General features: G+C 39.2%; 1 protein-coding gene across 1 annotated transcript; it reads right to left on the reverse strand.

Annotated features, from left to right (window-relative positions):
* Nucleotides 1-10,177: 10,177 nt before the first annotated feature.
* On the reverse strand, nt 10,178-12,457 carry LOC109202691 (uncharacterized). The gene is made up of 3 exons (XM_019360633.2): nt 11,742-12,457; nt 11,378-11,660; nt 10,178-11,263 (listed from the first exon to the last, which is right to left on the reverse strand). Exons 1-3 carry the CDS (start codon nt 11,996-11,998, stop codon nt 10,604-10,606), a joined length of 1,200 nt encoding a protein of 399 aa, XP_019216178.1. The 5' UTR covers nt 11,999-12,457; the 3' UTR covers nt 10,178-10,603.
* Nucleotides 12,458-13,368: the final 911 nt, after the last annotated feature.

Here is a 13,368-nt window from a genome sequence, read left to right on the forward strand (position 1 = left end):
AGGAGGACTCCAAAACCATCACAATATATTTTGGGAACATAAAAGCCAATGATAAAGGTTGTTCAAATAGATCAAATTGGTGGAACAACAGACCATACAGTCCCTATTCATTCCACAGTGACACCAACAGACTTGGTAAGAATTGCTATGCCTTAATTTTGGATTCTTACACTTTGTGTCTCACCCTGGTTTTAATGTGGCACCAGATAAGTTTCCTTTCCACAACCTGAAGTTGCTTGTTGGCAATAACAATCAGATGCCATCTAAATAATTTCTTATATATACTCAAACAGTTATTGTGGTGTGAATTTGGGGAGAAACTGTAGCAAACATAAAGTAATCTGTGCAGTATACTGTGCATTACAACCAATATGTAGCTTGAACAGTGGCTGTGAGTCCCTAGATCTTAAAATGCGTTACACATTATCTGCATTGCAGCAGCACACTCATTAGATTGCAACAGTGCACACTTGGATTTTTGAAAATAGAACAAAGCCATATCCTAGCTTGTATTAATTCTCACCCTGTTGTATGGACTCTTTTTGATATATAGATATATATCTATATATCTATATCTATATACATATATATGTATGTATATAAAATGTATGTAGGTGTGCTGCCAATAATGCCTGTGAATGCTTTTTATATTCACCAAAGATGGTCAGGGACATTTCCAGTGGGAATCCAAGAATGAAAAGAAATCATAGCGTGGAAACAGCCCTGAAGATCATCATATAAAAATAGCAATCACAGCCAAGTCAAAACAACCTAATAACTGAAAGCTGTTTGAGAAAACGTCTGGCTCTATTTTTTGTTTTAGTCATCATCTGTATATAATACAAAATATAGTTTCACACACAGCTAGTATTCATTAATAAAGTGTACTGTTACTGTGACTAAGTTACACAGGTTTATAAGCTAAACAAGAACGCAGTGATGTATGCACTAAAAGTACAGATTTATTGGCATTGTGAGTTATATGTGATATCATCATTATTTATCGGCAGTTGGTGAAATAAAAAGATGTTAATAGCACACATAACCAGTCGCAACACCTCCAGTGACAGTATACCAATAAATACCATCATTATTTCATATCACGTATAGAGGTGATTATAACCAGCTACTGTGTTCTTCCCCGTCATTTGTTCACACTGAGCCATGTTTACAAAATGATAACGGGTGGCAGGCTACTACATAGGATGGTTGATTGTTTATCCATCACTGCAGCACCCAACAAGATGAGGCCAGCTCAACTTTGATTTGTAGCGCATCACCCTGTGACAAGTGTGAACAGGCACATAGTCCCGTAGAGAATAAAGGGAAATGTGCAACATTGACACAAACAAGTTTATTCTTTATGTCAATAATATTTATATTCTCCAGATTCTTAATCAAAGCATGCTCCATAGTTATCTAACTCTGCATACAAGAAAAAAAAAGTCATTGTTTGCCCCATTTTCCACATTTCTTTTATTAAAAAGATACTGAGTGCTTTCAAAATATAAAATCTGAAACACATAAAATGTATCAGGTCAAATTAGCATATGTCAGAATTAAAGAACTCTTTCCTCCTTTCATTCCTCTTTGTCCTTTGCTACAAAATAGTCTGAGACTATAGTAACTCTTTTTGATATATTAGCTCTGACACTGGGTCATATTTCATTAATTAAACATGGCTTTGTAATAATTTCATACTGATAGAGACCCATTTTACCACAGACTTTGGGCACACAGATATGCTTTTGCCACATAACTTAATTAGAAAATGATAAATGCCTTAGTAGTGTGCCCATACATTTCCTAAAGGTCAGGGCCACCTCTGGCTTTCCTTATTTTAATTCATCACACATTTGCAGAGGAGTTGTTGGAAGTGTAGAGATGTCACCCACTCTTACCTTTGCGTGCCTTTCGGGTCGACTACATCTCAAACACAATAGGCAGTGCTGGATGTTTGTCTGTGTTTGTGCATGCTTTTTCTTCTTTTTTTTTCTTTTCAAAACTTTAGAAGCCCAACAGCATTTTGTGAAGCTAAGTATTACTGCTCAGACTATCAATGTGAGAGAATAACCTCAGGTCACAATTCATTCTAGAGTACAACAACTGTATGTGCCCAATACAAGATTCTCCATTTTTTTCTGTCACATGCTCGCAGACAGTTCCTGTTTTGTGCAAATGAGTTTTACAAACTTACAAGGGCTTTCGGTGTGTTATTTTTTTGTGTAATTTCCTGCCGAATGATGGACGATGTCCTGTTGCCCCACTACATGCCTCCTAATTTCCTGTTGATAAAACACACAAAAGTAAACTATAGTAAAGGTTTCAGTTTTGCCATTGTCGATGGTTAGCCGCAACCATCTCTGGTCCATTTGAGTCATCCTGTTACTACTATCAGTGTGTGGACAGGTATATTTGTTTACCTGTTAACTTGGCTCCAGGAACTTTTGAGGTGATTTTATACAGTAGCCACAGTCATTCATGTGGTAAACACTGGCCCCCAAATACTTCTTAACCATACACACACATACTGTGGTGTTAAAATATAAGGTATATTGTTCTGGATGCTGCATACCCTTTAGTTATGATTGCTTTTTTAATTAATTTTTGATTAGGTTCAGTAAAGACAAGTCGTTTTCTGGCCAACCAGGCCAGAATACTGTCACTGCTCACAAACAAGACTCGAGCTTAGAACATGGCATAAATTAGAGCACCAAACACAACGAGCTGAGACTATATTACCAAGGTACCATCTTTAATCCATAAGAATTCATGGACTTAAAAAAAATGTTAATCTCAGTTCCTATCCTTAATAAAATGGCTTTTGTGTAAAATTTCAGGGAAATTATAACCTTATTGGCAGTCAGTCAAAAAACTGTTTTCTGTGACTGTCATTTGCACAAAGCTGATAATAGTGCTTTCTTACTGAATAGGGTGACAGACAAAAAAAATGTTTTCATCTGTCATAATTTGAAAGTAATGACAAACATATTTGTTAATTTATTTTTCGTCTAGAGAAACTGTTGTATTTGAAAGAGAGACAAAAGGAAGGGAGGCAAGACAGTAATGAAATGACCAAAATACTGTTTTTTAATCTCAAATGCTGCTGTATAGCAATGATTGAGCATCTTAGTAAGTGAGGGTCGCAGCTTGACCACTTAGAGCAGATTTACTTAGCTGCCTGGAGTGCTCCTCTGTCACACAACAGTGCCAGCTGTAAAGCAAAGACCAAAAAAGCCATGAATATGCCATAAAATACTTATTTATGTGCCTCATTAGACTAATCACATTGTACATATATATATATATATATATATATATATATATATATATATATATATATATATATATGTATATATATATACCTGCCAAGTCTATTTTTCCCCACTGGCCTTGAAAGGGTAATTAATTATGGAAATCAAGAAAATACTCTCCTCTACTTTTATTAAAAGAAAAGGTGAGAAATAAGGTCCTCCAGGTCAAACTGTACCCAGTTTACACCCTGCAGCACAGAGACAAGGATTTTCACATAGTTTCTAAATTCAAAATAAAATCTCAAGGACAGGAAACAAGCTCTGTGAGTATTTTTGATGTTCCCCTGTCCTTTTGCTGCTTTTTTCTTCTACCTATCTGAGCAACATTATATTTTTATAAGTCAAATAGGGCAGACTGACCCTGATTTCCCTAATAATATGCAGTGAAGAAGAAAGTAAAATGTATGCCAGATTTTCTATTTGCGGAAGAGTGCTATATAGCTCGCTAACCTCCTGAAGAAGCCCCACAGATTAGTCAAAGTAGACTTTAATTCTACAAAATTGACAGCATAGGACCTGGGGCGATGGTGGCTCAAGAGTTGGCAGTTCGTCTTGTAATCGGAAGGTTGCCGGTTCGAGCCGTGGCTCGGACAGTCTCGGCTGTTGTGTCCTTGGGCAAGACACTCCACCTACCGCCTACTGGTGTTGGCCAGAGGGGCCGATGGTGCGATATGGCAGCCTCGCTTCTGTCAGTCTGCCCCAGGGCAGCTGTGGCTACAACTGTAGCTTGCCTCCACCAGTGTGTGAATGTGACAGTGAATGAATAGTGGAATTGTAAAGCGCTTTGAGGGTCTTCGAAAAGCGATATATAAATGCAATCCATTATTATTATCATTATTATTATCTGCTATCAAAAAGATTGATTGATTGTACATTAGCGTTGTACAATCAAGGTTAATATCAGATTTGGGACTCACCTTGCCAATGTCTGTGTGCACTACATTACACATCATCAACTTGGTTTTCAGCTAGCTGTAAAAAGAGCCAAGTGCTCTCAGCACAGACATACAGCAATGACACCGGGTCATGACTAGGGTGTCCTTGTTTGACACTACGTTATGCCAGACAGAAAAATCACACATGGTAATGGAGAGGCAGGTGCAGGTGTGGCATTTACAAAGAAGTGTGAAATGTGTAGGTAGTCCGAGGTGTAGTTGGTGCTTTGTGTTTCGAACAGAGCAGTGACTCTAACCCATCCATCACTGTAAGGGATTGTTGTGCGCATTGACATTTTATATGCTGTGAAGGGAGCAAAGTGGGCTGCTGTTGCCTGTGATTCATTTGTTGTTGTTTTTCATTGGGATCCTGCAGAGGAGTGGAGGAGCCAGTGCTTTGTTTGAATGTCAGCAGCTGAGATAGAAAGAGACTGCTGTGCCCACTGAGCTATGTACAGTATGCAACCATGATTATGATGGATTGTCCACTGTGAGTGCACATTTATGAATCTTAAGAGCACCTTTTATTCTAAGTGCATGTTATGAAAGTCACGCTGTCACAAAGAATACTGAAAGGCTGAAGGATTTCAGGCTTATCCATATGGAGGAGATGGAAGAGAAGCCTGTCTTTAAAATAGTGCCCAAGGGCTCAGGCAATAATCCTTCTAATTTATCTCTTACGTGAAAACTTATTTGGAACTTTCAGACAGTCATGTCCTCATTGAGCACAGACCTTGTACTGCTTGACCCTGAGGTAATTGTCTTTAATATATCACAATTTGTGGCACCGCCAAATGTCATATTAATTCTGTGGGGAGGTGAAATTGTGAATCTTTAATACATGTTAATTGTGCTGTGGCCTTCGCAACAACTTGTAGAAATGTCACTAAAAACTCTAGTGTGTTACTGATGTAGTTTCCTTATCCTACTTTATTCAAGCTTTAAATTCAGAAAATTTCTCAAATTGTGAACAACGAGTTCCTAAATATGAATTTTTGCTGCTCATCTTCATTCCCTTTGATTTACAAAATGTAACTTTGTTATTTTGCTGAACTAACTGGAGTTGGCATCTTTTTGAACACTGTAGTGAGTAATAGTACATACACACTCACAAGCTACTTCCATAGTTGCACCTTGATACCAGGTTGGACCCCTTTTGCCTTTGCAGTCAGCCTTACTTCTTGTAACACAGTTTCACTGCAATGGATTGGAAACGGACATTTTGGTTCATATTGACATGCAGTTGCTGCAAATTTGTCGGCTGCATATCCACGATACCAATCTCCCATTTCATCAGATGCCAAATGTTCAATCTATTGGATGGAGATCTGGTATGTAGAAAATAAATACGAATCATTATTTGTTCATAAGCAAAAAAGCCAACAGTGTGACTGGATGTGGAGAACTGTCCTTATGTACCACACTGCCATTGCTTTTCATTTCAGGGTGTCAAACTCTGACAGATCCCACTGATGTCACAGAGACATGCACAAGGCATCCTTTTACAAAATTAGATGGCAAGAGAAAACAGTCTTAATAGTGACAATGTCTGTCAGGTCATACTGAAAACAGTATGGCTGTTTTCAAAATAGCTGTTGTAGTGTCAAACCCTGAATCCATCAAACAATAATGAAAAGTATCCGTGAACAAAATACACTTTTGAATGATGTTAAAGTTGGTTGGATAGGTTCTTCCATTGCATTGTTTATTTACTCTGGTTATCTGTCTAATATTGCACTAAAATCGTCTAAAAGGTACATTTCCATTGACCTAAAATGGCATTTCCCTTTGGACAAATTTGTCAATTAATCCTTAAATCATATTTTACTTATCCCATTTAGCTTCTAGCAAAAGTTCACTCAACTGAAGAGAGGCCTAATCTGTCCTAATAAACAGAACCACCATAGTCTATAAAGTGGAGGGGTATACCTGGTCAGGTTTCTCTTACAGGAGATTTTTGGTTTTCAAGTTCCCTTTTAGTGTGCTTGGCACTATGTTATTAGCTGCTTTCTCCCACCAGATGACACACTTGGGCTAAGGTCTGTTAATAGTTCAGTTCAGTCCAGTTCAACTAAAGTATAAGACAGGTTTCTGTCATTATTTATTTATTTATTGGAGATAATTACATATGGTTTCCACAAAATCCCACATCATACTTGGACTTGCCTCAAGGCAAACCAGCAAACCAGTATGCCTTGGGACATGATTTGGAAACCAACAAACTATTGTATGCAAGACTTTAGTTACTGGCCTGAGGTGTATTCATGCTTACACATAAGAATGTACCCTAGCTGTGTTTCTTTTAGATAACTTATAATTACAAAAACTGAAACATTATTATTAGTTTAATAGAACTGATGTCTTTATGTAAACAGGGAGAACTAATCAATAGTCAATTTGTTGCAAAGATCCCCTAACAGAGCTAACTCTAACTACTTATTTAGTTAATTAGTTATTTAATTACCTAATTAGTGAGATAACTTTGTGTCCTGTAAAATCACATGTCCAACATCTATGATTAAGGGTCAAATAATTTAACTGCCAGTTCTTGCTAATATATTATGAAACCCTGATCAACATTCTTCTGAGTTTCATTAATAACCTGTTACAGGCAGGTCTGTGTGCCCTCAGCATTTTAAGCACTTAAGCAGTGTCTTTAAGCTCAGTGTACAGTTAATATTAAAACATCAGTGACATTAATTTCAGGTTGTCGGTCACTGTTACATATTTTGACAGTGGCTCAGTGACTTCTATATGACTGAAGGTGAGGTCACCTGCACACATATTGTGTGTAGGGGAGTCTTTCTCCTAATACAGAGAAATTTTAGGGGCATTCCTGCTCAGCAGTGTTGATTATGAAGTCAGACACATGCAGGAAATCCTCTGCGTAACAGTCACAGAATGCTCTGCTGTTTACTGCCATGTGAGCAGTAGTTTTAACAATGTATGGAGTGCTGACTTTTAAGAGTCTACTGGGAGCAAAATGATTGCCCCTCCTCTTTGGTGCCACTTCAGTTGGCTGCAGAAATCCATTTTTTCAGTACCAAAAACTAGCCCTCTGCTACTACAAGTGCAAACTAAGAAAAGAAAATGTATACAAGTGTTTAACAGAAGAAAAAAAAAACACTGTTCGTTAACTACAATGCGGTGAATGCTTTTGAGGAGATGACTCAGTGCCATTTCTGCCTGCCTCTGTCCACTGCCTTTCTTGTTAGTATGGCCATTTTGCCTTGCCTTGTGGGGCCAAAGTACATAAACACCATTATCAGAGGAGCAGTTGGAGGTGCAGTCAGCAGTGTGCTGCTGTCAAACAAACAAAGGCCCAGTGGAATTACCTGCCATGACTCATACATGACAGGTAGCTGCTACCATACACCTTCAGCTGGAGTCTGGAAGCCCTGAAGTTTTTGCTGTGATCATTTATTTTTCAAGTTATTGCTCATTATTTGACTTTCAGTTAAATTAATTTAATTAAGAATGCTGATTACTCTAATTTGTAATCATTCTATCTTTAGATACTCCAATGTGCAACAAAGCCCAGTGGGAGGTCTAAGAATATATTAGTGTGCTATTGTAGGATTTTGTTGTTGTTGTTTGTTTGTTTTTTAATTGCATGTAGTTTTTTGACCTGACTTGAATACGTTGATTTAATAATACAGATTATTAATTAGTGGTTTGCGCTTAGGGTTTATAATACACATTAAACTAATTTTGAGATAATTGCAGCAAATGTTTGTGTGAAAAGTACCCATGCAGTTTGCATCACAATGCAGTCTGTTGTCTGAAAAGCTGGTTACTACTTGTACTCAGCCTTCAGGTTATTTTTTTCTTACATCTTTTATGTTCAGCCTTAAATGGAAAAAAAAAGTTCAGAGACAGAGTTTCACTCACATCACCATCATAACCTGCAGCAGATCATCTGTGGATCTTTGGATGTTGCTTTTAATCAGAATCCCCAGCTGCTAGGATGTGTGAGAGTATTACCTTTTCAGCTGGACCTTCTAAATGGCTTGTTTTATCACTCAAGGTTATGCTGAACCTGATTTGTACTGTCATTACACAGGTTCTTCTGACATTTTAAGAACTTTCAAGCTGAATAATGGCCTCTTGCATACTTTATGAAATTGCCCTCAAGTGGAAAGACATTGAAACAATAACTTGAGTGAAGATTATTCTCAGATATTTGGTTCAGTGAATAATATTAAACACTATAGCATTCTTTCAAGAGACATGTTTTGAATCAGAGTTTATAGAGAATTTCTTTTTCATTGTTGCATCTGAAATTGAATTAAACTTAAACCAGAAGATCCAGAAACAGTGATGAGAGAATTCATCCAAACCCACTTAAAACTCTGGGGGATGTAGTTAAAAACATGTTTTTTCATCGGGCTCACCGTCTGGGAGGCAAATGTCCAGATGAATGCAGATCCAGAATGATAGTGGCCAAATTCAAACACTTCAAACAAAAGGATCTGTGGTTGGGACTTTGGTGTGAACAATAAGTTTCCCAAAGAGATCCTGGAGCGACACAAGGTCCTGTTGCCGATCCGAAAAAAGTTCATTCAGGCTCCCGAGCTGACATTACAGTATATAAGCTGTACGTCAACGGGCAGCTTTATTGTGACGAAAACATCAGGCCTTGGCTGTACTGAGTCAGGTGATCTATATCTACACAAACAATTATTGTCATGGTCCCCGTGTCTACCCAGCCAGTCCCGCAAGGCTACATGTGTTTTGTGTTCTCTCTCTCTCCTTCACCGCTCTGCCTGGGCGCAGCTCACTGCGGGCTCCCGCCCTTGGCCCACACACCTGTTCGCGATCAGTTGTCATTACCTGTCTACTACTTAAGGTCGGGAAGCAGACCTTCTCATCGCTGGATGATTGTGCGAGACATGTTAGTGATCCTCTCAGCTCCCGTGAATCTATGCTCGAGTGTTTTGTGACTTTTGAGTAATTTCCCTCTCCTGTGTGATAGTTTTCCTCCTCGGACCTGTGACCTTCCTGCTGCGTGAACATGTGTGAGTTTGGACGTGGAGACGAGAACGAGTGTGAGAGAGCTTCCCCTTGGACCTTTGGAACCCTGGATTTTCCCCCTCACTGTATATATTCTGCACTGGTGTTGTAAATAAACTGTGTTTGGAAACGTCAACCTGCTCTGCGCTTGAGTCCCTGCTATCGATCGTGACAATTATTTTTGATTCTCTTTTTTTACTATCCCTTCCCACTAATAGAAATGTCTACATGGAAGAATTAATGCCGCTCTGATCAGCATAGCCTGTTTCTTTTCTTTTCTTTTTTTTCATTTTATTTTTAGGTCACTCTAGAATGGTTATTTGGTGGCTGCATGTTTTAATTCACTTGTCACTTTTTGTGTCCAAAACATCTGCACACACACTCACTTCTCCACAGTTCCCTCACACATACTCGGCCTGTCACAACTCCAAACAAAGAGGTGTAGCCATATTACAGTTTTTCTGAATTGCTAAAACACATTTCCTAAAATCTCTCTTGTCTCTGTCTTGTCTCTGTCTCAAAACACTAAACACAAACTCTAAAATTCAAGCTACACACACAAAACCTTCGACTTGTCTTGCAAAACCAAACATTTGACCCAAAACTATTTTAACTTTTCTCAAAATCAACCACACAAAACCAGCCAATGTGCAAACACTACTTAGCAACGATTACATACTACAGAAATAAATACAAAACACTGTGAGATAGGGCACCCTGACGACAAGTGGGCTACTGGAACAAGAAGGCATCGGTGGGCAAGAGACGAAAACAGGGCGTTGTTGGAATGCTATGTACATCTCCCCACGCGTGTTCATTAAAATCATTGTTTGACTTAATCTGGCCGGACCAGTGTTGTTATTTGGATTTCCTCCTGTATCCCTCCTTACAGTTTTTTACAGCCGCTAGGACACATTTCTCAATACTTAGGTCACTTTTGCAAAACTCTTCACACAATTCTCCTAACTGACCCTCAGCTTGGCAAAGCAGTTCATTTCACATTCAAAATGCACTACAACTACCAAAACACTTTATTCAGGTCTCAAATAAACTCATTCTTCCAGAACACTAGCAAAGGTTGACAGCCGACAAACACACTTTGTCACCCACAAAACAATGACCTAAAAAACACTAACAACATGTAGCATTACACAGTGTTTTCTTGTGTAAAACAAGGACACATCTCTGTTCATAATTTCAATATATGTTACTGGAATGAATCAGACATCATGCAGAATTCGTTAATATTTGTTTATGTATTTTTATTTTTTTGCACTAAGTAATCCCAAAATACAAGAATTTGTATACACACCATCCACTGATACACATACAATAGTAATGCTAATCTACTCGGTCTTCTCCATTTGGCCACAGGTTCTCATCCACATCACATCTTATGTCATCTAGGGCAATACACCTAGGAAAGAATCTTCTGGCATGCCTGATCCATCCCTGGCAATCTTCTGCTGATATCTCCAGGCATCCAGCATTCATTGCATCCAGGAGGGACATTTGATCATGTGGATGATGGTCGTAAACCTTCCACCGCCATGAGGAAAAGAATTCCTCTGTGGGGTTGAGGAATGGAGAGTAAGGTGGGAGGAAAAGAGACTCCATTCTGGGATGGGCTGCAAACCACTCGGTGACTGCACGGGAGTGATGAAATGCCACATTGTCCCATACAATTATAAATGTTGGCTGATTCCTTCTCTCCGCATCCCTTTCCTCACCTAGCACAACTCTTCCATAGAGATCATGCAGGAACGCAAGGAGCCGTTCAGTGTTGTATGGCCCAATTAGTGGTCTGTGTAACAGCAGTCCATCAGTGGATATTGCTGCGCACATTGTGATGTTGGCACCCCTCTGGCCCAGGACATTCACTGTGGCTCTCTTCCCAATCACATTCCTCCCTCGTCGCCGTGCTTTGGCCAAGTTGAAACCTGCCTCATCCACAAAGATGAAAATGTGGTGTGTTTGCCTGCCTTCAATCTCCATGACTCTCTAACATAAATCCACAAGGCAACATAAGCTGTTACAGTAGTAAATTTGTAAAAATTGTCTTTGTGTGTGTTTGGTTTTGTTCAAAAACAGATCTGTATTTTATTGTGATCTTACCTGGACATACTGGTTCCTGAGTTGCTTGACATGTTCAGAGTTCCTCTCAAAAGGCACAGTGTACAACTGTTTCATCCTGACCTGATGTTTTTTCAGGACTCTAGAAATTGTTGTTATGCTTACACTGTGAATATTTACGAAAGTAACGTTGTCTGCCAAGACTCTGTGTCTAATTTCAGTGAGTTTTATCCCATTGTTTCTGATGACCATATCAACAATGGCAGTTTCCTGCACATCAGTGAACATCCGTCCTCTCCCTCCTGTGTGAGGTAACCATTGAGTCCTAAGCAGAAATGCAACAACAATTACACAAAAGCTTATTTACTTCTGAAATGTGCAAATGCCCTTGCAGAATACAAGTTACCTGTTGGTTTGTCGGAAAACTCTAACAATAGAGGCCACTGTAGAGCGTTGCAGATTTGGCTGCACTCTCTGACCAGCCTCTCTCATTGAGTGACCATGATTTACTACATGATCAATTACAGTAGCTCTGATCTCATCTGCGACTACAGCTCTTGATCTTCCTCTTATTCTTCTTCCACCACGCATACGTATTCCTTGCCCCCTCCCAGCCACTCTTCTTCCTCTTTCAGCCACTTCTCCATTTCTGGCTGGGTCCATGTTTACATCACAAAACAAACCTATTCAGCAGTTGTCTCCTTTTGTAATGAAATTGAAGGAGTAACACCTGTGTAGATGTTCATCTACAATGAGAATCAGCTGTGGCTGGTTAAACTGCATTTTTAGATTTAAAATATGTTTCAATAAAATATTGCTGTTGAATTTTGCTGTCTTATTCAGTTTTGCATTATGTTATTGTTTTGACCATAAGTTTAACAGTTTTGAAAACAGTATGTAAGTACATGCAAAATGTCCTGTACGTACAAAGATTTTTGGCAGTTGTTGTGTCTGAGTGAGAAAATAATTCATGAAATTTGAGAGATGTAGTCATTGAATGCATTTTGTGCCAAAACAATGATAACTGATCCTCAGTTTAGCCCACATAGACTTCTGTTGTGCTCACTGTGTGAGGAGTTTTGCAAAAGTGACCTAAGTATTGCGAAATGTGTCCTAGCGTCTGTAAAAAACTGTAATATTTGAACCCTAACAATGGCCTAACAGTAACATGACTGTGGAGAACCCCATAGCTGCTGATGGCAGCACAAATAGTTATGTTTCCACCACGCTGACCGGGCAGTCCAATAATGGCACGTTGACCTATTACATTGCAACCTTTTCTTCTCCTTTTTGCTAGATTCAAAATGTATGTTGTCTTCTATACTCTATATTCATGCAGTCAAATTGCATTATTCTGACGGACCATATCACATGGATGTTCTTCCACCCTCATGTGGTTGTCTTTCAATTCTAAACAAAATACCATTTAGTTATAAGTATACCTGTATACATAGCACATGTATACTGCAACATGTGTTTTCAATTTTGAGTGGTAGTGTGTTAATGATGAAAACAGTGTGTTAGCTGTGTTTCACTTCTGTAGCCAAAATTGGTATGGCCCGGATCTGGCCCACACAATGTGCTTACACATGGCCCACATACCGCAAAGAATGACGGCCCTTTGGTGGCCCAGACCTGGTTTGCCAGAGTTGGCCCACACATGGGCCAGCACAAGGCCAGTTGCAGACACACTGGTGGTTCTTTGCTGGCTCATGTGTGGATTACCTCTGGCAAACCTGATCTGGGCCACCAAAGGGCTGTCATTCTTTGCAGTATATGGGGCATCTGTAAGCACATTGTGTGCAGCCACGGGCCAGTTGCAGACACACTGCTGGCCCTGTGCTACCTCAGAACAGTTTCAGCTCTGGCCCCAGATGTCACCCTAATGTGTACCTTAATCAAGCCATGTAATAACAACATGTGCCAGAACATGACGAAACTCTGTTCAGATAGTGAATGGACTGATTCTTATATAGAACTTTTCTACTCTCTTGGATTACTCAAAGTGCTCTATACAACATTCACATACTTTT

Source organism: Oreochromis niloticus, linkage group LG1 (genome assembly GCF_001858045.2).
Source record: "Oreochromis niloticus isolate F11D_XX linkage group LG1, O_niloticus_UMD_NMBU, whole genome shotgun sequence".
Taxonomy (NCBI): Eukaryota; Metazoa; Chordata; class Actinopteri; order Cichliformes; family Cichlidae; genus Oreochromis; species Oreochromis niloticus.

Excerpts from the sequence above, each read along its gene's own strand:
- LOC109202691 (XM_019360633.2), bottom strand. The coding sequence starts at position 11,998 with ATGGACCCAGCCAGAAATGGAGAAGTGGCTGAAAGAGGAAGAAGAGTG. Across the intron at positions 11,661-11,741 it reads GTTTTCCGACAAACCAACAG|GACTCAATGGTTACCTCACA; the intron begins GTAACTTGTATT and ends ATTTCTGCTTAG. Across the intron at positions 11,264-11,377 it reads TCAGGAACCAGTATGTCCAG|AGAGTCATGGAGATTGAAGG; the intron begins GTAAGATCACAA and ends GATTTATGTTAG.